At 34.4% G+C, this 26138-nt stretch overlaps 2 protein-coding genes and 2 long non-coding RNA genes across 4 annotated transcripts; 2 read left to right on the top strand and 2 right to left on the bottom strand.

Annotated features, from left to right (window-relative positions):
- The first annotated feature begins 6962 nt into the window (after positions 1-6962).
- On the top strand, positions 6963-8225 carry LOC132270057 (uncharacterized). Its single transcript, XM_059771269.1, has 3 exons — positions 6963-7309; positions 7397-8032; positions 8087-8225. The coding sequence occupies exons 1-3, from the start codon at positions 6963-6965 to the stop codon at positions 8223-8225; spliced, it is 1122 nt and encodes a 373-aa protein (XP_059627252.1).
- Positions 8226-9207: 982 nt separating this feature from the next.
- On the top strand, positions 9208-11450 carry LOC132268603 (uncharacterized). Its single transcript, XR_009469313.1, has 4 exons — positions 9208-9745; positions 9828-10053; positions 10818-10889; positions 11379-11450. It is a non-coding gene; the product is annotated as an uncharacterized LOC132268603 (long non-coding RNA).
- A 12918-nt stretch (positions 11451-24368) lies between these two features.
- On the bottom strand, positions 24369-25068 carry LOC132268602 (uncharacterized). Its single transcript, XR_009469312.1, has 4 exons — positions 25017-25068; positions 24825-24944; positions 24586-24726; positions 24369-24447 (listed from the first exon to the last, which is right to left on the bottom strand). It is a non-coding gene; the product is annotated as an uncharacterized LOC132268602 (long non-coding RNA).
- Positions 25068-25621, bottom strand: LOC132270056 (uncharacterized). The gene is made up of 3 exons (XM_059771268.1): positions 25349-25621; positions 25175-25259; positions 25068-25097 (listed from the first exon to the last, which is right to left on the bottom strand). Exons 1-3 carry the CDS (start codon positions 25579-25581, stop codon positions 25068-25070), a joined length of 348 nt encoding a protein of 115 aa, XP_059627251.1. The 5' UTR covers positions 25582-25621.
- Between the last annotated feature and the right edge of the window lie 517 nt (positions 25622-26138).

Here is a 26138-nt window from a genome sequence, read left to right as displayed (position 1 = left end):
GGTTACTAAAATTGACTGATTTGACAAGTGATCATTAAAATTTGAGGATCTTTTGGTTTGAGATTTGAAAATGGTTACCATCCAATAGAATGCAGTGAATTTAGCTTCATAAACAATGCACCCATTTATCACATGTTATTCCTAATTAATTGCAGCCATTCAATGAATGTGTTATGTTCAAGTAACACCAATGTAGTTGAAATATGTTGCGCTTCACTGATTTAAGAGCTAACCAAATACTAATTTTTTTTCCCTAGTAACCAAATATTAATTACAATTTACATGTATAACGTTTCACTTTTTTACTAGTATAAATTACGTTTATGAGTATCAAATTAACATTTTAGATTTAGAATTAGAAGAAATTTAGTTCAAAATTTAAACTATGTGGTAATATTAACTCCAATTGATAACACATGTATCTTACTCAATATAATATCATGTCAGTGCTTCATATTTATAAGGGATTATTACATATAAATGGGGTTAGGGTTTCATATTTACCAAGAGGCTGAGTCAAAGTCTCATATTTCTTAAAAATGAGGTTGACTAAATTGATGACATGGCACATGAATTATTACTGTTTAAAACTTGTGGTGCCTAAAATGCCCTTCTCACTATTCCAGCACATTTACCTTATTGCCCCCGTTTAATTTAGTCACTCAACTCTAAAGCATTGTTGCCCTAAAATACACAGTCGTGCGTCACAAATCCAGCGAAGCAAGCCCAGGCAAACACAGCATCACCGAACATGGAACCCTAACCCTCCCTCATCTCATTCGTGAAGAGCCCTTAAGAGCCCTCTCTCTCTCTCCCCCCATCTCTGTAACAGGATTGAAGCGTAGCCGTTGAGCCCTAACCCTCATTCAAGCCCTCTCTCTTTCCCCCTCTGTAACAGCAAAGCACTTCTCCACGTCTAACCGTCGTTGGTGCGCCCTCTCTGTAACCCAGCGAAGCACTTCTCCACTTCTGCCATTCATTTATTGTTGTTCTAGTAATATGGTAAGTACTCTCTCCCTCTTAACACACACGCGTTTATTTTTTAGATGATTATGGTCCTGATTTAGTGTTATAATTTTTTTTTTTTCCAATTGGATGTCTGATTTTCATGTAGGTTATGTTTATATATATTCTCCTCTTATAATTTCTATTATGCAATCATATATATATAATTTCTATTCTGCAATCAAGATTGTTGTTGCTCTGTTTGTTGTATATGTTTGAAATGTGCGTAACAAAATATTGCTCTCTTGTGCGTGACAAAATTAATTTTTAAAACTCAGTTTTATCCCACCAACAAAGGCAAAATTTTCATAAAGTAGATACTTAATTAATCAAATGTTTTTTTTATTTTTTATTTTTTATTTTTCTTCTTCTTCTTTTGTAATTAGGTTTGCTTGTTTTTGAAGAGTTCATGCTTTCTTTATACGTTGACTGAACTGAAATCCCAAATGTTATCCTACAATCTTTCCACTAGCATGGGTTTTCATACTTAAAATACTCGGAATTTGCTGAAGAAAACATAATTAAACAGGATAAAAAACAAATTTCCATGCATGTCCTTTGTTACCTGCTGAATTTTTTTTTATAGAACATTAATCTGATCTTAAAACTTAAACATTGTACTGTTAATGCCTACCTGTGTATAGTAGAGATTCAATGTCCCTAAATCCAAATAATTCATGTTCTTTAAATTTACTAGGACCATGTGGAAGCAAGTGGCAGTACGTGTGGTGCCTACAGGCTTTTTGTTGGATTTCACTAGTTAGCTAACTAGCTTGTGCAAAGGTAACAAGCTTAAATCCTATCTTCATAAGTCATTTGCTCTGGAGACCTTATGATACAATCAATAAATGTAAACTGTAAAGAGGCATGCATGTGATAGTCTTTGGGTAGGGACACTTGTTATCAAATGTTTGTGAAATCTACATTCCCATTTGCATTTGCTTAGTAAAAGAATTGTTTAAGATTACTAGTATTGGTTCTACAATATTAAATTAAAAACAGGTTTTTCATACATACTATATTTGTTATGGTTTAGTGGTTGAAATGTAATTAAATATAAAATTTGAGTTTGGTTCAATTAAATGAAAATGCTTTATAATAATTTCATGATTAATATCTTGGGTGTTAAGAATCACTAATAAAGATTTTAGTTCTCAATATAAAACAAAAGGGAAGAAGCTACTCTGTTTGGATCTTTGGACTGTGACTCAGAGATGAAGCAACAAATCTTCATGGTTATGCTATGATTTGTGCCTTAGCTTACAAGGTTGGAAGTCTTTGGTAAATGTTTTCACTAGGGAAACATAGCATTTTAGAGCATGTCAGTGATGGCCTTGGTGTCTGCTAATTACCAACATTTAAATAAATTAGATAAATAATTCTTTTTAGTAGACTGATTGAATATGTTAACATTTTTAAACGATTAAAAAATTTAGTCTAAGATATTGCCATGCAATGACCAGAAATGGAAAAGATTTCTTCACCATCTGTTCATGAAATTTGAATGGTTTTAAACAACAAATTTCTAGATATGCTTACAAGTTCCCCCCGCGCCCCCCCCCCCCCCCCCCCCCAACCGGTGAAGAGTGCAAGCTGCTTTATACCTAAGCCCAAATTCAGTTGAAAATACAAGACACGAACAATAATGGGAAAACTGTTATATGACCTTTACGTCTAAATTGTATTTACGGGAAAAGAAAGAGAGCATGAAAGAAAGAAGTAAATTTCGATCAAAATTCTGTCCAAGACTGATGCTTTGGAAGTTATTTAGTTTCTAACGAGATGAAAAGAGAAAATATAAAGCAGTAGGTAGTTATCTAAACACCAGTTATATAAATAATAATAAATAAATAAATTAAGTACTTATTCAGTTTTATCAAAAGGGATGCAGAAAAACCCAAAAAGATAAACATATTGTCATAAAACAAGACATAGCATTGGTAATACTAATACCTCTTCGGGCGTTGATTCTCTTCTTGAATAGCCGAATTGGGTCATAACCCTCCAAACACGCCGCATAAATAATTATCCTGACATTGAAATTCAAGCAATTTTCAACCCATCAAAGAACCAAAACAAATAGCCCGAACTTTCTATATATATACACACACAGAAAAACAAAAATTGGTAAGAGGGGGACATACAAGGTGATCTCTCTGGCGGCTTTGGGGCTGCAAAACCTGCCACTCTCGTCAATTCTGGGCAGCATTTCTCTGGGAGATGAGAGAGAGTTTGCCGATTTTTCAAGAACTTCCCCAACAGCCGTGAGAGCTGAAGAAGTGCGAAGAGGAGAGCTTAATAGAGAAATTAAGCTTTCTGAGAATTAGGTTTTGAGTAGCATTCTCTATACCAGATCAGAATATGACACCTCTTTGCATTATTTGGAATCAAAGTAGAAATAGAAGTTAGAACTAAATTGAAGAGTAACACTACTTTTTGTATAAATTGAAGAGTAACACTACTTTTTTATCTAATATATTCTACACCCGTGCATATATATAAATATATTGTGGAACATACATATTAAATTGATGACTTAATATGAATGCCATAATTAAACACACTACCTTAGGGGGGGTATTCCCAAAGTTTCTCATTTTATCTGTTCGATTTTCTAATAATAGATAATAAATAATCTCCTATTGTGTACAGAATCACAACACTTACTCCAAAAACATATTATATATATATATATATATATATATATATATATATAATATTGTGAGTTGAGTTGAGAATTTCACTTGATAGAGCTTTGATGTCAAATAAATAAAGAAAGACAGGTTTCATAAATGAGGAGTGAAGAGGTTGAGGGAACACTGACAATATTTCTTTGTATTTTGCTCTGTTTTGAAAAGGCTACATGAGAGAGCTCTCTCTCTCTCTTTGAGGTGGATCTGATTTTTTTGGTCCAAAACTCTGGCACTACAATCAAACCAAAGACACCACCTTTATGTGAAGGTGAATACGGATACTACATGTCTTTGCACTAGGAAAGGAATCAAAATCAAAATCAAAATCAAAATCAAAACAGCTAATGGGTGATTTAAAGTTTTCAATGGGAAACAGATAAGTGTAGTACTACTAAAGTCTTTTTTAAGAGAAAAGCCTTCAAACATGGTAGAGTTTATAGATTTTTGTGGGGATTGCTTTATTAAATCTGCCTATGCTCTTTTAGCTGCATTATATATTTTTCTCGCAATCGAGATATACATGGTTTTACCCCACTAATTCTCGGAGCTCCCAAAGAATTATTTGTACTCATGAAAGCGTAGTCTCAAAGAATTATTTGTACTTATGAGGAATCTAATTTTAAATCTGGTGCTTCATGTACTTTTATTTTTTGATTTTCAATTGTATCCAAACATCTTATTTTTTTATATTTCCATTAAAATGGTATCTCTCTTTGATTTTGGATCATGTGTGTGATTATGAAATTATGTGTTGATTTGTAAGGTTGCTTTCAGCTTTGGACAAAAATAAAATGAAATGCTCTTTGAATTATCGACTCTCAATTAACTATGTTGGCAGCCTATTGCAATCGATTAGAATGATTAATAAATTCTTAAAATTTTGTTTCTTGTGAGGGAGGGTCTAATTTTGTAATTTTGCTTTAATGGTATTTGATAGTAACAGAAAAATTCAGTAAGTTAATATTTATATTTGGTTTTATACTAAGTCGCATAAAGTGGTAGATAGAGCGCAAAAGCAACAAAATTAAATTACAAACAAATCGTGAGAATGGGAGCTAGATTTACACCTGTTAAAAAGAATTGTATGACCTAAATTTTAACACAAACACACTTGTCATAGGCTAGCTACACCTATTGTAACTTCTGCGGCTAGCTATTGGTCACTGTTCTTGTTTGTTTGAGTGTGTTTGGATCATAAAAAAACAAACATATTTCAGCCACTACATGAATAGCTTCCCAATGAGATTGAGGAAAAACTTCAAGACAAAATGGCTGAGCTAAATCTAGTTTATGATTATGTTAAGTGCTGTTAGGAGGAGATTGAAACAGCACTGGACCGTCAATAAGCACATCAATCATAAGAATCATAGTGTGAACTATACTCTAATACAGGTCCATAGAACACGTGTGCCATTAGGGGAGAGAAAACCCTAACGTACCTCGATTTGGAAGGAGAAAGAGAAGGAATGAGAGAAATGGTATAATAATACTTGTTTAACCTTCCAAAAAAAAAACCATTAATGCCATCCAAACCAACATGAATTTGTTCTAATTTTTACAAGAGTTAGGCTGAAATATTTAAACATAACACGACTTTGTCATATATATGTATGTTTATACATGATTTTAACACACACACACTGGCCATAAGCCTAAATACCACACATTAACTAGTACATAATGGAACACATACACAAAACTAGTAGTAATCATGATGCAACTAATAAGCTCCATATGATCAAAGTAGTTTCACGGCTTATTTATCATTAAGCAGTAGTTGCCATGGACTGATATAGATATATATTCAAAGCATATAATTTTAAATTTTTAAGCTCATTACATCAACAAACTATCAAGACTTTCATTTTATTTTTGTCCAAATCTGAAAGCAACCTTACAAATCAACACATAATTTAATAACCACACACATGATCCAAAATCAAAGAGAGATACCATTTTAATGGAAATATCAAAATTTAGTTAAAACCATTAATACTGACCATGGTTATATCCATTTGAAATTTTAAATTCACATTGTCAGTTACAACCAATACACACCACAATATTGGTCGATAGCTATGAGTAGTATCAATTCACTCCGTTAGAAAATAATATCTATGTAAAATCAGCTATATCTGTATCCTCCTACAAAAAGAGTCATAATTTATCAATTTTTTACTATTATTTTTTACATGGAAATTGAATCCTTATTTGGAAGCGACATGAGATACCACTCAAGCTGAGTCTCTTGGATGGGGAAGGGTGGTAATAGAAGTGGAAAAAGTAAGTAATACAAAAAATAAAAAATGGTTCCGATTAGAAAGAATTCTGAAACTTAACAATTTGTTCAATTTTAAGATAACCAGACTATTTACGGGAATCTTCCATGCCCACATAGTCAGAGGGCCAAAGAAGAATGATTTTATTTGTTTTGGTAGCTTTTTTCATTCAAGCTATATATTCAAGGCTCTTTGATGACTGCAGACTAAATCCTCAGCAGAACGTAGGAATTTAGGAGTTAAAATTCAAAGCCACCAACACATAGGTAGTCCAATTAGTTTTTATGTATAATTAATTATTATAACTCAATTTAGATCAAGAATTATTCAAGATTGTTGCCTCTTTCTCAAATGGCATGTAGAGTATACCTCTGTGTAATATGTCTTTAGGCATCTACGCACATGATAGAATTGATGCAAAAGCTAGCAAACTCTATAAATGAGGCTTTTTTAATATATGTATTTAGCATTAATTTATCAAAAAAATGTATTTAGTATTAATTTATTATTCCAACATTCCCTTGTACTTGTCTCCCCCATTTTCAAGACTTACACATATAAATTTTGTGTGTGAAAAATATTCAACACTCTGCTCTCTCTCTATTTAACTCTCAATTTTTTATTTTCAATCTATATTGTCCCATTTAACTCTCTATTCATCTCATAATCTCCCTCATCTTGTATATATGTTTGTTGTACACATAGTGATACAATTATCTAGTAATCAATGGCATTGATTTTGTGGTTGTATTTTGATTTGAAAAAGGTCTGTAGTGTGTGTTTAGGAAAAGTTTAATCTTGACACCGCCTATCCTTATTGAGGGAATTAGTAGTGTTTCGCTGTAAATAGATCTCTAAATTACATTATATAATTATGATATTTAATTGTTTTATATTTCATTATTTTTTGAACTTCATATTTAGTTTTTTTTTTTTTTTTTTTTTTTTTTAAACTAATGAGTCAATTTTCGAAGCAGTTAGACAAATGGATGAGAGACAAATTATATGCTATTGTCGATTTGATGGGAAAATTGACAAAAATGAGAATGGGGAAATTATATACATCGGCGGTGTCACAGACCCTTTTATGATAACAACAACAACAACATACGAATCATTTATAAATGAGTTACAACAACGTTCATCTTCAAACATGAGTGGTAAAGTCATATATTATACCACCGAATCTAACAAGAATGAGCTTTTGAGGATGACGGGAGAATCTGGATTTAGAGTGATGCTTGTAGTGAGTGGTCCCATGCTAAATGTGTATATGGAAGATGCAGAGCCTGTAATTGCATCATGCACAATTCCTACTGATCATAGTGAGAGGTAAGACACATATATTTAAAGTAATACATTGATGTATGCGCTGCATAGGTTATGTGATTTTTAATATACCTTTTTATCCACTTGTAGACAATTTGTTGAAGCCACATCGCCAATTGGTCTTCTACAAAGTGTTGCGTCAACGTCTTCATTTCCTCCGATAAATGCGCATCGGGATTCTTTCCGACACATTGATGACATTCTTTGCGTGGATCAGCTTTTTGACAGCCCAAATGATTTCAAAGATGCACTCGTTTTGTTTGGTCTTCGTAATCATTTTCGGTTCAAGTACTTGGACAATAGCAGAAAATATTATAGAGTTGTGTGCGAGGTTAATAATTGTCCATGGAAATTATCAGCTGGTTGTGAAGGAAGTGGTGATATAGTGAGAATCAAGCGGTTTAATAATGTTCACACTCACACTGCTCAAGACATTTCAGATTATAAAGCCATTTTTTGGTCGAAGGAAATGGGTCGAGCTATTGTGAACAAGGTTAGGGACAATCCTAAATGCAACCCCAAGACTATTTCCACAGACATAAACGGTGAATTTTCTGCTAAAATGACTTACATGCAATCGTGGAGAGCTAAGGAGTGTGCACGTCATATCATTGAGGGAAATCCCAAGGATAGCTATATTTTAGTCCCGTGGTTGTGTGAACGAATAGCAGAATATATTCCTGGGACAATTACATCGTGGGAGTGCACGGATGATAGGAGATTTAAGTGAGTGTTTGTAGCTTATGGGTGCTCCATACGAGGTTTCATCAACTATTGCAGGCCCATGTTAGCAATCGATGCTTGCCACTTGAGTGGCAATTATAAAGGAACAATGCTTGGTGCAACGGGGTTCGATGCGAATGATGGCTTGTGGCCTTTGGCGTATGCTGTTGTTTCTTCTGAGAATGATGATGATTAGCATTGGTTCTTGAGCAAGGTGAAAGAGATTCTAGATGGTCGCATTGTGACAATCTTAACCGACAGGCATCCGAGCCTAATAAGTTGTATTAGAGATATTTTTGGCTCCCAGTACCACTCATGGTGTCTTCGTCACCTAACGGCGAATTTTTCTACATCCATTCTTGGGAGACAAAGTTTAGGATTGAGGGCTTCGGGTAAAGAGCATGCGAAAAAATTACTCGATAAAATTGCATATGCTCGAACTGTAGATGAGTATAAGAATGCATTGGCTGCATGCGGGTATTTCGAGGGGAGTTATGCGATTGGGTTTTGGCGAATTCACCTGAACATTGGTCAAATGCTATGTTTACTCCCAAGCGTTGGGATAAATTATACACCAATCAAGCAGAGTCCTTCAATGCATGGGTGAAAGAAGAGAGGGTTTTTTCAATCACAAGGTTGATAGATACACACATGCAAAGACTCAGCAAATTTTTATACCAAAAGAGTTTGGACGTTCAGAAGTGGACTATCCCGGTTGGGGATCGTATTGAGGAGAAAATAAAAAAAGAGCAAGAGTTAGCTCTTGGTTTTCAGTCGATGCGTGTTTCACCTACTGAGTGTACAATATATGATCGAGACAGAAAACCATTCAGGGTGGTATTTGGCAGTGAAAATTCTTGTAGTTGTTTGAAGTGGACCATGAGTGGGATTCCTTGTTCGCATGCATGCTATGCCATCCATGAATTATCTTTAAATATTTATGAGATGGTTGATCCATGGTTTAGGGTTGAAACACAACAAAAACTATGTGAACATCTCATGTCTTCTGTCCCCATGCATGATATGCCGAATGCAGCTGCTGTTGCTGCTGCTGACAGTGAAGGTGCTTCCCATCTTAGGCCTCCTGCGGTAACACGTCCCCCTGGACGACCTCGTATTAAACGAATCGAATCATAATTTCAAAATGTAAGGTCGTTACACTGTTCGCGATGCGGCGAGAATGGTCATAATCGTCGAAAGTGCAAGGCTCCTATACCTGGATAGAATAGTTATATAATTGCTAATTCTAGTGGAGTTATTTTGTAAGGTGTTAAGGCCTTAAATATGGAATTATTTTGTAATTACTATTAATTCCTTGGAGCTCCCCTACTGCATTAGTATAACTATGTTGTGATAGTATTTCTAACTTATTTAGAAAACATTTCTAAGTATGATGTAACTTATTCTAAGTTGAATCTGTATTATTCGTCTGGTGGTTTATTTTGGTATTGAAATTATTTTCCTGGGTCCTCGTATGAGTCTCATGTGGAGTGTTATTTAAAAATCATAGGTGTGTGAGTTTTCTGGCAGCTGGAGGGTCGTGAAAGCAAGGAGGTTATGGGATTATGTGACAATGGACGGGCTTACATGTTACATGCTTACGGAAGGCTAGGAAAATAACATCATATTAAAGTCATTATGACTTGTTTCCTCACTATTAATTCCTTGGAGCTCCCCTACTGCATTATGACTGTTATTTCAACCACAATTTACCTCGTGAGTCTCTCTCTTCCTCACTTTCTTTGTGTCTCAAAAATTATATGAACATTGTGTTTACATAATCAACATTGTTTGACAGATGAGGCTGAATGGATAAATCAGTACAAAGGAAGAGTGTTCAGTTTAAACGACAAGCCTGTGGTGCATAAAATTTGGCTGCCGAATGAGGAATGCCCCAGATTGGCAATGTCTAGAGCCTTTGGGGACTACTTTATTAAGGATTTTGGACTTATATCCGTCCCTGAAGTGAGGTGTTGTCACATATAACCAGCAGAGACCAATTTGTTGTGTTGCGAACCGATGAGGTATGTATCGCACTTTTTGGTATTTATCACTTGTTCTTTTTTATACAATGACAAAGAAAAAGACTTGTTTGTTTCTCTATTAAATGTCCAAAAGATCACGTGAACGAATACGTTTCAAACTCACGAGCATAATTGACAATAATCACTTCAAATTATGTGATATCAGTTATTATTAATGAGTTTACAGGTTTTTGTTTTGGCTCAAATTGATTGGGTTTTGAAATTAGTATGGATTTTTGAAGTTAATCTTAACATGCTGTGATCCTTGTTTTGTAAGCAGAATTTTTCCTATCTTTTCCTTCAAACCTTATTTAATCGGTAAGAAAATTTATTGATTTAAATTGATAGAAGAAAAATTGTGTGTTTAAGCTTCCAATGGACTTGGTTTCATGCAAATTGTTTGAGAATTTCTTTTTTATTGATTTTTCAAAGGGAAGTATGTATTTCTGGGAAAAATTGTTTCAAATAGATTTTTGGGCTTCCTTCTGATTTTTTGTGGTCCAAATTGTCCAATCATGTTTGATAGAATAAAAAAATAAAGAAACAATAATAAAAAGGATTTTGCTATAATCTTAGTTGACTACTGTTACCCTATTTATTTATTTATTTTGTTTAGAGTCTTGCTTTTGGTTACTAGCGCCTAATAAAAAAGTTGTCTGCTCATATGTCCCTTATTTTTGAGTTTTTTCATTTAACCATCTCCACTTGTACAATATTTTGGTGTTATATTTTGTTTAATTGATTTGCATGTACTTCAAATGTAGTCTTCCCGCTAGGGGCTGGGAAGAGATAACAACGGGAGCGTCGATTGCATGGCTATCAAGTACATCAAATTTGTAAGTTATATGGTCTTTATGTTCGATAAAAATCTTTTATGATTGCACATTTGTAATGCTTTTTATACTCATACTCGGGGGGGTCACATGCCTTTAAGTGACCAATTTTATGGTGTATCTTGAACTTTATTACCTTATTGCTACATCGGCCCATGTGGAGGCCATTTTTTTTTTTCTTGTTTTAAAATGTTGAAAGCATGGGAGTATGGGATCATCGTATGTGGAGGTTTTGATTGATTGTTGTGGAGGAGAAGTTGTTGATATGTTGTTTAATGAGTTAATGCAAGTTCTCACGTTCTTCGTACATGTTGATATGTGGAGGTTTTGCTAATTTTCTCTTAAACCCAACTCATTCATCAACGCTCTCTTGCTCTCTCTCTCTCTAGTCTTGTTCATCGTTTTGCTAGGATTTCTACTCTGTTTTTATACAATTTTGATCCCTATATATATATATATATGCTGTTCCTAAAACATCAATTTTGGATTCAGGAATTGGACACAAAAATGTCGCGATTCCCTCTCTCCGATCAGAAACTTCGAAGGCAAAATTTGTGCGAAAAAGTATGTGTTTCCATCTGCTTGTGTGTGTTTATGTATGTTCGCCAACCAATTGATATTTTTGGCTTTCTATTTCGTTGCAATGAATTCAAGAAAATGAGAAAAGTTTAAATTCTTTTAGCTTTTGTATCGAATTCCTTTTGATTTTCTTTCTTTTGTTTGTCTTCGTGAATTTGTTGGACTTTTGGATTTACTGTGAACTACGGTTTCTTCGTCTACTATTTGAATGTTTCTTTTTTTTAGACGATATCTAGTGTTGTTTGCAATATCTTTAGATTTTTGTGGTTGATGTTCCCATTAATTTCTTGGATTTTGATTTTTTTTTCACGTAAGGGTTTCTTTAGCATATTTGGATGGTTTATTGTCTACGAATATGAGTTTTCAGGAATTTAGGGTTTATTTGTTCAACTTGTATAGATTCTGCACGACTAGAATTTTTGACATCATTAGATAATTTTTTAAGTCATAGTCCTGTAGGTTTCTTGGTTTGGATTTCCATGGGATTCAACATGAAGATTCAGGGAAAACACACTCAATATGTTTTTGTTTCTATTTGTATAAATTGGATTTACGTAGTTCTTTCTTTATTCAGAGAAATAGACCCAATAAAGTTTAAATAATCAATAGGTCCCATAATCTCTTGAGAGAGGTGCAATGAGATTGTGATCAAAGACACATCAAAAGAAGAAGTGAATTCAAATATATTTGATAATGAAGCAATAGGTATAGCCATTTTAGGGCTTTCCTTTCACAATTCCTCATTGGGGGGATCCACAACACTTCTCCCTTTCCCCTTATAACTTCCTCCCACTAATTCGAATTAGGTCTAGCCGTCCTCCTTCATTCTCCATTTTTGTGTATGCTTAGTAGTGGGCTTAGAAGAGCAAGATTGGGTTGAATGACCAAAAGATTCACAATCTAACATCTGTGACTTCTCATATAGCTTCCTCTCTATATATACCAGTCTCGAACCTTGACCAGTGGGTTTATAATTCAAACCATAAGCCAACAGGCTATAAGGTGAACCGGTAAGCATTTTCATTTCTCCAGTTGTTAGGTTTCTAAGTGAGGAAAATAGATAATAATGTAATATTATCATATGTCCTATTGTCTTGGATTACAAAGAATTTTTACTCGAAAGGAACCAAAATAGTTGTAGAAGACAGTAACGATAGTTTCAGGTTTTGTTTTTGTGTTCCATATAAAGAAAATATTACATTTCAAAATATACTCTCTTTATTTATTTAATTTTTTTTTTAATATCTTTGCCTGCCTTCTTTTGTCATCGCAATAGGCTTCACACTAATCTTGCTCCTGGGTTTTAAACTCTATGGCTGATTTTTTCCTGTCATTTTGCCTTTATATATATATATATATAGGTTTTATTGGAAATTCACACTAATCTTGTTCTTTTGGGATGGCAGCTGGATAGGTTTATTCCCAACCGATCTGCAATGGATTTTGATTTTGTACATTACATGCTCAACGGTGGGATGGTAAGAAAGGAAAGCCCAACACCATGCTCTCCAGCCAAAGAAGCTTACAGGAAGAGGATCCTTGCTTTTAAGAATAAGTCTAGGAGATAGATTCCCCAAGTGGGTTTTCTTTCTTTCCTTTTTCTTCTTCTTGTTGCTAAGCTCTCATACAATTGATTTGTGTTTTGGATTGATTGCTTTCTTGTTGACATGTGTTTGTTTGGTAATTTAACAGTCTCCAGAAAGGATTCTTGTTGTTTCTGAGCTCCTAGATGAGTTTTATTTGAATTTACTGGATTGGAGTAGCAGTAACATTGTCGCTATCGCTCTTGGGAATTCAGTATATTTGTGGAATGCTGCTAATGGCGCTACTTCTGCACTTGTTGTGATTGATGAGGAAATTGGGCATGTGACAAGTGTCAGATGGGCTCCGGATGGAGTACATCTTGCTGTTGGACCCTTCATCTTGTCGGATGGTAAGAGTTTTCTTTTAATTATGCTTTCGTTTTTTCTATTTTATTGATCATTTATGCTTTTGTTTCTTTGAACAGATTATTGTAAGTAATTAGATGAGGCATGGTGAAAAGTTGGCATTCTTTTTTAATGTTGTTCTGTTAAAAAAAGATGACAAGCATTTTTGACTAGTTGTAAGAAACCCTGGTCAATAAAGAAAAATTTTATTACAAAAAATGAGATGATAAACAATAAGATTTAAAACACATTCTCGCTGAAAGAAAATTTAAATCAGAGACGAAAAAGCCTAAAAATAAAGAATAGAGGCACTCACAGCCCGAGTGGTTGGAGGAACGAAACGTTCAACTGAATAACTACAAACCAGGAACTCTGCTCTTTGATATTTCATGAACTCATGTTTTCCATGATATGTAGGTGCTAAGAAGAAATTGGGCTTCTGTCAGTTTCTCTAACTGCATTTTGTGTGGAAAAAGAAAAACTTAAAGAAAAACATGGGTTTAAATGCAACACAAGATGCATTTTTATATCCCATTTAAGTTCTGATAAAGTTGGTAGTTTCTTTTACGTTTTATTTAGTTTGGAAGAGAACAAAGTCCAGTTTAGTGGTGAAGTGCAAGGTTGAATGAGGCATGTATCATTAAAGATTTTATTATACTGATATAATGCATAAAGTGAACTACTATGAAGGATTATGGCTTGTATAGTTGGCCTATATTTTAGAAAACAAATATTAGAACTAAGAGTATTATATTCTTTATTTGGAGTGAAATGAAATGTATTTATTGCAAATTGTCACATTTCTCATGATCTAGGCATTAGATTTGATTTTTCTGGTGCCACCTCTCCATCCTGTACTCTAATTTTCTTGGTTTTTCTGAACAGCTGAGGACTTTGCAAGACGGGCATAGTTCAAGGGTTGGTTCTCTTGATTGGAACAATCACACACTGTATTAGAAAACTGTATTAGAAAATTAAAAGAAACCAAAAACTGTCTTGGTATGGATGATGGCTTTAGGATACTGCTGAAGAAAATACTAAAAAAAAAAATAAAAAAATAACTGTGTTGGTGTAGGAGTGATCCCGAAGTAGGGTTATTAAAGAAATTAAAGACTCAAAAGGTGATGTTTAACTGGTTAATCTTGAAATATAGTTGCAGTTTCTTTGTCCAGTTCTTTTATGATCCTGTTTTCTTACCCCTTGCTGAAAATATCCTATACTGGATCTTGGTTCCCTTTACTATTTAGTCTATTACTACTTACATATCTTGTTCACTGATAATCAAGTTAAATTATACTTGTACTTGAGAATCCAATATAATTAATTGGTCTTTCTGGGTGTATACCAAAATTTATATGAAAATACAAAACCTTTGGAATTAAATTAGGCGGGTCACGGGGATTTAGACCTCCATTACCCAAATTAATTGTATGGGAAAGCAGTATTGTTTATCAGGAGTAGGCGGAATTAAGTTGCCTACTGCCCAAATTAGCACTAGGCTCTCTTATCTTGGTTTTGTTTATTTATGTATGTTATTTTGTTCGTACGTTTTGGTAGTAGTTTCTTCGCTACATTTTGTTTGTCAATGATGATGATATCTATTTGATTCATAAATGACAATCTTATTCGTTCCTTTTTCTGATTAGCATACTGAATTTGAGACTTGTGTGATGCAGCTACTTGCTTGGATTTTGTACCATGGACAATGAGGTGATTTTTTTACAAGTGCAGACTGAAACTCAAGTGGTAGAAGGTTTATAAATTTGGTAAATAGCAGTGCTAGAAGATTTTGTTCCTGTTTTGGAACATTGATGAATGGTGAATTGTTTTGGAACTTTAGTAAATGATGAATTTTTTTAATGTACAATGAATTTTTTGTTGTAGTGATAGGCAGACACCATTCATGCACAACTTGAAAAAGTGATGGATGAAATAATTTAAAGATTATCCAAATGATATAAATAATTTATAGGAGGAAATCTATTTAAAAATTAAATTAACATTATAATAGTTTTGTTAAAATAAAGACATTAGATTAGTAAATTGTAATTACAAATAGGGATGTCAATAGTCTGCCTCATGACAACAATGGCACTATTTATAACTTTTTCAAACACTAAGGCTTTTTCTTGATGATGTGACCATACCTCTTTATCTGCCATGGTGTAAGGCTGTTTTACATTATTTGGCTTTTTGTTCAATCACATGGCTAGACACAGAATGGGACTCTTACTGAATAAATCAGCTCTTGTAGATAAACAAAAGCAACCCACTTTCATATCTTATCATCACATGGCTAAAGTTAAAAATAGTGGTGCTAGGTGCATGAACTATTATGCAAAACACCCCACTTCCTGCCAAAGAGAGAGAGGTGTAAGTCCCTTTTGTCAAATCATCACATGGGTAAAACTCATTCACATGTCTGTGAATTGGGCTTTGTAAATAGACATATGGCATATGCACAATGCCATAACATTAGCACTAGTAAATCTCAAGGACTGAGTTTTTTTGAGCAATAACGGAGAGGTGGAATTCATACAAAATACTGCATAAAATAAATCAAAAATACATACATTTCATATACATACTGCATAAAATTTAACTCAACTACTAAGTTTTTTTTAGCAATAACGGGGAGGTGGAATTACAAAGTCATCATCCCCTGTATCTGAATAATCTGACAACTCTGAAGCAACTTATAAGTCTGGATCATTAGTAATGGCTTGAATAACTTCAATTGGATCCTTATGCATCTTCTTTGCAATGGAAATGCTCTCATTCCTGCAACATCTGACATATAGATTTTTTAATAGCTTTGATCAAATATGAGAAAAAATAAAGATACTACATAATCAAAGTGCACTTAGAAATCTATTTAAAAAATAAATTAACATTATAATAGTTTTGTTAAAATAAAAACTTTAAATTAGTAAATTGTAATTACAAATACGGATGTCAATACTCTGCCTCATGACAACAATGCCACTATTTATAACTTTTTCAGACACTAAGGCTTTTTCTTGATAATGTGACCATTCATCTTTATCTGCCATGGTGTAAGGCCACTTCAAATTATTTGGCTTTTTTTTCAATCACATGGCTAGTCACAGAATATGACTCTCACTGAAAAAATCAGCTCTTGTAGATACACAAAACCAATCCACTTTCTCATCTTATCATCACATGGGTAAAGTTAAAAATAGTGGTGTTAGGTGTATAACACGACAACTATTATGAAGACACCCCTATCATGCCAAAAGGAGAGATGTGTAAGTCCCTTTTGCCAAATCATGATATGGGTAAAATTCATTCACATGTCTGTGAATTGGGCTCTATAAATAGACATATGGCATATGCACAAAACCATAACATTAGCACTAGTAAATCTCAGTTGTTGATCTATGGACCGAAAGTATATAGAATGAAAGTACTCGTTAAGAGATGCATGGATTGAAAGTAGTTGTTTTACATTCTCAATCATTCTCAAAACTATTCCATTTATAACTCCTCACATCGATGGTTCATTTTTTTTTTGTAAAACTAACCTGGCATGTAATCGTCGTCACCTCCATCGAGATTTGGTGTGTATTTATTTTTCAATGTGTTCAAGTGTGTATTTATTTTTCCCTCAATAAACGTTTCAAAAGTGTTTTTACAAATGTACCCTGTATTTATTTTGCTATTATTTGGCTTCTATTCATTATAGCATTATAAGGTATTCCATTTTTAACTCCTTATATTTGAAACTATTCCATTTTTAACTCCTCACGACATTTCGTGAGGCCATGAGACCCCTCCGACGTATAGGATTTTGCTGCTTGCCATTGTCTTCAACCAGCAAATGTTCTTCCTTCATATATAAGAAAATACTAGGAAATCTCCTCAGTATATATAATAAGATACTAGGAAATTTTCGAACTCTAGTGAATTGTCTTCCATAAATTCATGCTTACCCTTGTAAAAATATTTTGTGTTATTAACCTCTCTCACTTCAACCCGCTACGATTTGCTTGCATAACTCCTAATTATAGACTTGGAAGGTAAAACTCTATCAAATTGCTTAAGGAACGCTGGTGGAAGTTGTAGTCGTTGAGAGCTCCGTTCCGGGAGAAAAACTTTGAAGAACTATGGACACAAATCAGGTAAGGAGAACTTTTTGCAAAGTACTATTTCATAATGGAACTGGCTTAAAAGCAGCTTCTTTACCTATTAGGGAGAGAATAATTGTTTTTAGGATATCTTATAGAAAAAAAAAAAATTAGCTTATGTGTAATGTTTTAAGTGATGTTGGAGTATATTTTGTATTACTCATTCCCTCAAGTTAGATAGATTGGAATAAAGTTTGTACTCTTTATGGCACTAATGGATTTATTTATGGATGTAATGTGCAACCTAATTAGCGGTGTGGGTTATAATACCATTTTCAATTGCAAAAATAAATCCCTTTTGCGAAGGTAACACTTTTTTTCCAAAGGTACCACATTTTTGAACTGAAGGTACCACTTTTTGGCGTCAAGGTACCACGTTTTCTCTAAACACTTATTCATGGCGCTAATGGAGCTATTTATGGATGTAATGTGCAAGAAAATTAGCGGTGTGGGGTGCAATACCATTTTCAATTGTAAAAATAAGTCTCTTTTGAGAAGGTACCACTTTTTCCCCAAAGAGACCACGTTTTTGAACTGAAGGTACTTCTTTTTGGCGTCAGGGTACCACATTTTCTCTAAACACTTATTCATGGCGCTAATGGATTTATTTATGGATGTAATGTGCAACCTAATTAGCGGTATGGGGTATAACCATTTTCAATTGCAAAAATAAATCTCTTTTGCAAAGGTACCACTTTTTTTCCAAAGGTACCATGTTATTGAACTAAAGGTACCACTTTTTGGCGTCAAGATACCATGTTTTCTCTAAACACTTATTCATGGCGCTAATGGAGCTATTTATGGATGTAATGTGCAACTTAATTAGAAATGCGGGGTGTAATACCATTTTCAGCGGAGGTACCATTTCTTTTCCAAAGGTACCACGTTTTTGAACTGAAGGTACCACTTTTTGGAAAAAAAGTACCACGTTTTGTCTAAACACTTATTCATGGCGCTAACGGGAGCTATTTATGGGTGTAATGTGCAACTTAATTAGCGCTGTGGGGTGGTGTAATACCATTTTCAATTGCAAAAATAAGTCCCTTTTGCGAAGGTACCACGTTTTTGAACTGAAGGTACTTCTTTTTGGCGTCAGGGTACCACATTTTCTCTAAACACTTACTCATGGCGCTAATGGATTTATTTATGGATGTAATGTACAACCTAATTAGCGGTGTGGGGTATAACCATTTTCAATTGCAAAAATAAATCTCTTTTGCAAAGGTACCACTTTTTTTCCAAAGGTACCATGTTATTGAACTAAAGGTACCACTTTTTGGCGTCAAGGTACCATGTTCTCTCTAAACACTTATTCATGGCGCTAATGGAGCTATTTATGGATGTAATGTGCAACTTAATTAGAAATGCGGGGTGTAATACCATTTTCAATTGCAAAAATAAGCCTCTTTTGCGGAGGTACCATTTCTTTTCCAAAGGTACCACGTTTTTTAACTGAATGTACCACTTTTTGGAAAAAAGGTACCACGTTTTGTCTAAACACTTATTCATGGCGCTAACGGGAGCTATTTATGGGTGTAATGTGCAACTTAATTAGCGCTGTGGGGTGTAATACCATTTTCAATTGCAAAAATAAGTCCCTTTTGCGAAGGTACCACGTTTTTGAACTGAAGGTACTTCTTTTTGGCGTCAGGGTACCACATTTTCTCTAAACACTTATTCATGGCGCTAATGGATTTATTTATGGATGTAAAGTGCAACCTAATTAGCGGTGTGGGGTATAACCATTTTCAATTGCAAAAATAAATCTCTTTTGCAAAGGTACCACTTTTTTTCCAAAGGTACCATGTTATTGAACTAAAGGTACCACTTTTTGGCGTCAAGGTACCATGTTTTCTCTAAACACTTATTCATGGCGCTAATGGAGCTATTTATGGATTTAATGTGCAACTTAATTAGAAATGCGGGGTGTAATACCATTTTCAATTGCAAAAATAAGTCTCTTTTGCGGAGGTACCATTTCTTTTCCAAAGGTACCACGTTTTTGAACTGAAGGTACCACTTTTTGGAAAAAAGGTACCACGTTTTGTCTAAACACTTATTCATGGCGCTAACGGGAGCTATTTATGGGTGTAATGTGCAACTTAATTAGCGCTGTGGGGTGTAATACCATTTTCAATTGCAAAAATAAGTCCCTTTTGCGAAGGTACCACGTTTTTGAACTGAAGGTACTTCTTTTTGGCGTCAGGGTACCACATTTTCTCTAAACACTTATTCATGGCGCTAATGGATTTATTTATGGATGTAATGTACAACCTAATTAGCGGTGTGGGGTATAACCATTTTCAATTGCAAAAATAAATCTCTTTTGCAAAGGTACCACTTTTTTTTTCCAAAGGTACCATGTTATTGAACTAAATGTACCACTTTTTGGCGTCAAGGTACCATGTTTTCTCTAAACCCTTATTCATGGCGCTAATGGAGCTATTTATGGATGTAATGTGCAACTTAATTAGAAATGCGGGGTGTAATACCATTTTCAATTGCAAAAATAAGTCTCTTTTGCGGAGGTACCATTTCTTTTCCAAAGGTACCACGTTTTTGAACTGAAGGTACCACTTTTTGGAAAAAAGGTACCACGTTTTGTCTAAACACTTATTCATGGCGCTAACGGGAGCTATTTATGGGTGTAATGTGCAACTTAATTAGCGCTGTGGGGTGTAATACCATTTTCAATTGCAAAAATAAGTCCCTTTTGCGAAGGTACCACGTTTTTGAACTAAAGGTACTTCTTTTTGGCGTCAGGGTACCACATTTTCTCTAAACACTTATTCATGGCGCTAATGGATTTATTTATGGATGTAATGTGCAACCTAATTAGCGTTGTGGGGTATAACCATTTTCAATTGCAAAAATAAATCTCTTTTGCAAAGGTACCACTTTTTTTCCAAAGGTACCATGTTATTGAACTAAAGGTACCACTTTTTGGCGTCAAGGTACCATGTTTTCTCTGAACACTTATTCATGGCGCTAATGGAGCTATTTATGGATGTAATGTGCAACTTAATTAGAAATGCGGGGTGTAATACCATTTTCAATTGCAAAAATAAGTCTCTTTTGCGGAGGTACCATTTCTTTTCCAAAGGTACCACGTTTTTGAACTGAAGGTACCACTTTTTGGAAAAAAGGTACCACGTTTTGTCTAAACACTTATTCATGGCGCTAACGGGAGCTATTTATGGGTGTAATGTGCAACTTAATTAGCGCTGTGGGGTGTAATACCATTTTCAATTGCAAAAATAAGTCCCTTTTGCGAAGGTACCACGTTTTTGAACTGAAGGTACTTCTTTTTGGCGTCAGGGTACCACATTTTCTCTAAACACTTATTCATGTCGCTAATGGATTTATTTATGGATGTAATGTGCAACCTAATTAGCGGTGTGGGGTATAACCATTTTCAATTGCAAAAATAAATCTCTTTTGCAAAGGTACCACTTTTTTTCCAAAGGTACCATATTATTGAACTAAAGGTACCACTTTTTGGCGTCAAGGTACCACGTTTTCTCTAAACACTTATTCATGGCGCTAATGGAGCTGTTTGTGGATGTAATGTGCAACTTAATTAGCGATGCGGGGTGTAATACCATTTTCAATTGCAAAAATAGGTACATTTTGTAAAGGTACTACTTTTTTCCCAAAGGGACCACGTTTTTTGAACTGAAGGTACTTCTTTTTGGCGCCAAGGTACCACGTTTTCTCTAAACACTTATTTATGGATGTAATGTGCAACCTAATTAGCGGTGTGGGGTATAAAACCACGTTTTCAACTACAAAAATAAATTCCTTTTGCGAAGGTACGACTTTTTTTCCAAAGGTACCACGTTTTTGAACTGAAGGTACTCATTTTTGGCGTCAAGGTACCACGTTTTCTCTAAACACTTATTCATGGCGCTAATGAAGCTGTTTGTGGATGTAATATGCAACTTAATTAGCGATGTGGAGTGTAATACCATTTTCAATTGCAAAAATAGGTACCTTTTGTAAAGGTACTACTTTTTTCCCAAAGGGACCACGTTTTTTGAACTGAAGGTACTTCTTTTTGGCGTCAAGGTACCACGTTTTCTCTAAACACTTATTTATGGATGTAATGTGCAACCTAATTAGCGGTGTGGGGTATAAAACCACGTTTTCAACTGCAAAAATAAATTCCTTTTGCGAAGGTACGACTTTTTTTCCAAAGGTACCACGTTTTTGAACTGAAGGTACTCATTTTTGGCGTCAAGGTACCACGTTTTCTCTAAACACTTATTCATGGCGCTAATGGAGCTGTTTGTGGATGTAATGTGCAACTTAATTAGCGATGTGGGGTGTAATACCATTTTCAATTGCAAAAATAGGTACCTTTTGTAAAGGTACTACTTTTTTACCAAAGGGACCACGTTTTTTGAACTGAAGGTACTTCTTTTTGGCGTCAAGGTACCACGTTTTCTCTAAGGAAGATCCAAACCAATTTTTCATTCATTAAACTATCCATTTATCGACACCATGGAACCAAGGAATATCCAAACCAATTTTTCATTCATTATAAACTGCTTCAGTTTTAAACTCCATCAAATTTGAAATTAGTACATTAATATAGTAGTGAAAGAAATTTCATTGAGACCCTAATATAATAAGCCATACAATACTAATTCCTGAAAACCCAAAAGAGCAACTTCATTTGATTTCATGTAAGGTAGATGCCAATATAATAAGCCATACAATAGTTGCAAAAATATACCAACCTAATCCACAATCAAAAGTTGCAAAGCTACTATTTTTTAAAACTTTAAAAATAGCTAACACCAACAGAGTGCAAAATACATGAAAAAAAAAATGACACTATTCAACAATACAAATGTCCCATATCCCACATCATTTCAGGTACCACTTTTTAGAAAATTCAACGATCGTCCTATCCCACTTCCTCTAGCTTCCAACTGGGCAAATACTGGTATGTGAGGTTCCTTGAGGTAAATGGTACCTTGTTGGCTGATGGAGGTGATGTTAGAATCATAAAAATAAAAAAAATAAAAAAAATTACTAACCACAAGTAAGCTGATGGAAGCTTACTTGAAATCAACATGCTTGACCAAATGGATAAAGTGCTTTGTTCTTTACAAAATCCTTCATTTTGTTATTGTCATCTGAAAGCAAATTTGAAGCAATAATTGCACGTAATCTATCAACATCCACCTGCAAATTAAACCAGGTAAAGACAAATCATGAATATAGGATAGGGAAATGGACTTCATGCGTGAATACATATAAGTGTAAATAGATAGGAATCTAGTGTTGCAGAAACTATATATTTGATAAAGAAAACTTTTTCAACAATGTTGAATTTGGCATATGCACAAAATCTCGGTGATACTAAACTTTTATATGTGAAATATTGCATAAACAGGTAGCTTCATCCTTGGGAAATATGTTAGCAATTTGGTCAGATCAGCACAGAGACATGAACATAAACAAAACCAAAACAAATCTAATAATACGAAAGATCTCCCTGTCCCAAAATAGTTATCCCTTTTTACTGATTCCAAACACTCAATGGCACGCACCTTTTTTCTGACATTCCAAAAGTAATCTTAAAGTGACTATTTATTTTGAAATTTTTTAATCATTCATTTCAATATGTCGTAGTTTCAGTATCTTTTGTGTTCGGTTCATTTTTAATGAGCACCACTAAGTACAGTGAAGTGACCATATAAACTGCAATATGTTCATTTAAAATGACAGGAGTCCAGTATTTGCGTATCTAATTGGTTAGGTGATGTAGGAAAAACAAGGTTGACTGATGATTTAAGCTACTGATCTCATACTGAATTCTTTGACAATGAAAAACTGTCTGAAAATATTTAAGAATATGCTATTCATTTAAACCTCATCTAGCAAAGCTGGTTTCTACTCGATAGGACCCATTATACAGTGGATGTCAAACATTTTCTATATCATTCATTACATGGTTCATTTTATTGCTTACTTCATGTTAGATCCGTACTCACTAGAGCTGGATGCTTTCTCTTTCAAAAAAATGGCACACATTAAGGGTATACTGCATTAGGGGGTTCTAAGGTTGAAAATTTTGTTGCCTAAAGGGGGTGCTTACCGCTCTCTTTGTTTCAACACGTGCCGTAGTCCCCTGGTCTTCCCGCTATTGACACTACGACATTGCAGCCTAGCGGGGAGAGATCGGAAAGTGAAGTACTTGCACACAAACATGGGTTTAAAAGATGCAAAAAGAAAAAAGAAAGGTATAAGCTGGAAAACGTGTAAAAACAGAATGGGGAGTGCAGTGAAGAGGAAGGAAAACGTTATAGTGGATGCATTTTGTGGTTGCATTAATTTTTTAAATTATGTTTGCATGTATTGGAATTGAAGACCCTCCAGTATCAACCCTTGAACAAAAGTATGTAGGAATGTGGATCAGTTTTACAAATATATTTTTTGAAACCTTTAAAGGCAAGACCCATTTCTTCCTTTGAAGACTAATGACCAGTGGGTGCTTAGATTAACAATGCACCAATGGTTTAGAAGAAAACAGAGAATTAAATGATTAACGAAGAGTATCGAGGAGATTGTGTGATTTAGTAATTCGGTATTTTCTTCATTCGGGGAAAAAAATAAATAAGACCTATGTAAAAAATAGAATTGGGCTTCACCTTCTCTTTTGGGTGACTGAGTGAACCATCCCATTTCTCCATGAAGTCCAACATGAAAGCACCACAACTATCACTGAATAAAAGACTGTTTAGGTATCTGTTAATTATAATTGTGAACATAATCAGTACACCAAACTAGGAACATTAAGTGATAAAATTACCTATTGGGCTGTTGAGGTACGTTGGGCACATTGTATATGAAGTTTTGTAGATCTCTTCCGGTGAATACCTCAACCAACATTACCTACAAATGCACAATATATAAATGATTAGAGTAAAAAATTCAGTACCACGTTCTTCAACTTGTATACTTTACCGTCCTAATTTAACAGTAAATGAATACATAATCAAAAAAATGAGCTCATATGTAATAAGCGTTTACCAAATCTTTTGACATCTTGTCTGGAGTACGCTTATCATGCGAACATTGCTTCATTGAATCCAACACATCCATACGACTATCGCAAATGTTAAAGACATACAAGCACCAATGTTTCTCATTTACAAGTATTGGAAAGAAAAGCTGCATATTTAACAATGTAAAATTTTAATTACTTTTAGAATCATATTTTTTTGATAAAAGTATAATAATTATTTATGTTTGCAAGCGATAAATATTACCATATTGAATTGGCAAACTTTGTTATCATCGACATTCCTTATCCTTTTATACTTGTTCCAAACTGCTTGTATTTTACCTTTCCTATCAACCACTTTTGAAGGTATCTTGGAAAGTTCAATCTGAAAATGCACACAATTGATAACCTAATATGTGTCAAACAAACACTCACTATAGATAGAAGAATTTGTTACCCCAATCGAAGGCGGAAAGAAAAATTTGGTTCCTCTACGCTTTTGTTTCAGCTAGAGCATTTGGCAATAGACTTCAACCACCTACAATGATCACATTTAAACCATTAATGCATGCGTGTGATTGGTTTGAAAAATCAATGAACTTTAAGTGAACATACCATATTTGATATCCAATGATTGTAAGAGATTGTTCTCATCTCTTTTCTTGTGAGGAAAATATCATTTATGTTCACCAGCATTTCACTATAATTAAACAATAACATATTAAGTGTTTGAGCATAGAAAGTAAGTAAATATAGAGCAAATAAGAAATTATTTATATAATTTCTCACTCATCATTTCTGCTCTCATCCATGGCATATGAGATGACTGCCTTTGCTTCTGGACGAAGGACACGCAATCGGTTGACCTTCATTTCAACCCAAGGTGATCCCTTATGGCGCCCAGGCTTTATAACACGTAATAAAGGGATCACTGCTTCCTGCACATCACGCTCCTCTTCCATTGCTGTGGAGGTTCCCACTTCCTCCTCCATTGGTGCGGGGATTTCTCCTTCCTCCTCCATGGGATCGTGTTTTGTAAAAGATTGCCAGGGTGAGTTTGCTTGTCTTTTGGAGGTTTCGAATTCCTCCTCCACTGGTATGTGGGATTCATCTTTCTCCTCAATCGGATGGTGTTGTGCAAACAATTGTGAAGATGGGTTAGGTTGTCGTGTGGATGAACTGGGTTCTGAGGATCTCGACCCCCTACCTTGGCCTACATTGTGCCGTTGCTTCCATTTCTTAACAACTTTAATAATTTCATATGCCAACTCCTAACAATTTTAAACAAGTTTAATAAATATATATATCAATTAATATATAAATGTAACCGTAGAGTTCCAAGTAATTATGAATATGCAAATATAACCGTATATTTAGTACCAATTATAAAAAGCCATAATTGACGTGATTACCTTATCGGCATCTTCAGATGTATCAGTTGTAAACTTTACCTCACCGAAGCTGAAACCATTATATTTATGCTTCTCCAAATTCAACCTCTCGCCTATTAATTTGTTGGTCCATCCACGTACGCATGACATCTCAGGCTTCGGTTTTGGTCCATTGACATCCACACGGT

The sequence above is a fragment of the Cornus florida genome, unplaced genomic scaffold (assembly GCF_030987335.1).
Source record: "Cornus florida cultivar Cherokee Brave unplaced genomic scaffold, ASM3098733v1 CherokeeBrave_3.0.0_Hap2_Chr08, whole genome shotgun sequence".
NCBI classification, from domain to species: Eukaryota; Viridiplantae; Streptophyta; class Magnoliopsida; order Cornales; family Cornaceae; genus Cornus; species Cornus florida.
Note: the sequence above shows the minus strand (reverse complement) of the source record. Positions and strands in the feature narration are given on the sequence as shown.

Coding starts and splice junctions, on each gene's coding strand:
- LOC132270057 (XM_059771269.1), top strand. CDS start 6,963: ATGGATGAGAGACAAATTATATGCTATTGTCGATTTGATGGGAAAATT. Junction 7,310..7,396: donor CCTACTGATCATAGTGAGAG/GTAAGACACATA, acceptor ATCCACTTGTAG/ACAATTTGTTGAAGCCACAT. Junction 8,033..8,086: donor ACGGATGATAGGAGATTTAA/GTGAGTGTTTGT, acceptor CAACTATTGCAG/GCCCATGTTAGCAATCGATG.
- LOC132270056 (XM_059771268.1), bottom strand. CDS start 25,581: ATGGAGGAGGAAGGAGAAATCCCCGCACCAATGGAGGAGGAAGTGGGA. Junction 25,260..25,348: donor GATGAGAGCAGAAATGATGA/GTGAGAAATTAT, acceptor GTTTAATTATAG/TGAAATGCTGGTGAACATAA. Junction 25,098..25,174: donor ATCATTGGATATCAAATATG/GTATGTTCACTT, acceptor TGATCATTGTAG/GTGGTTGAAGTCTATTGCCA.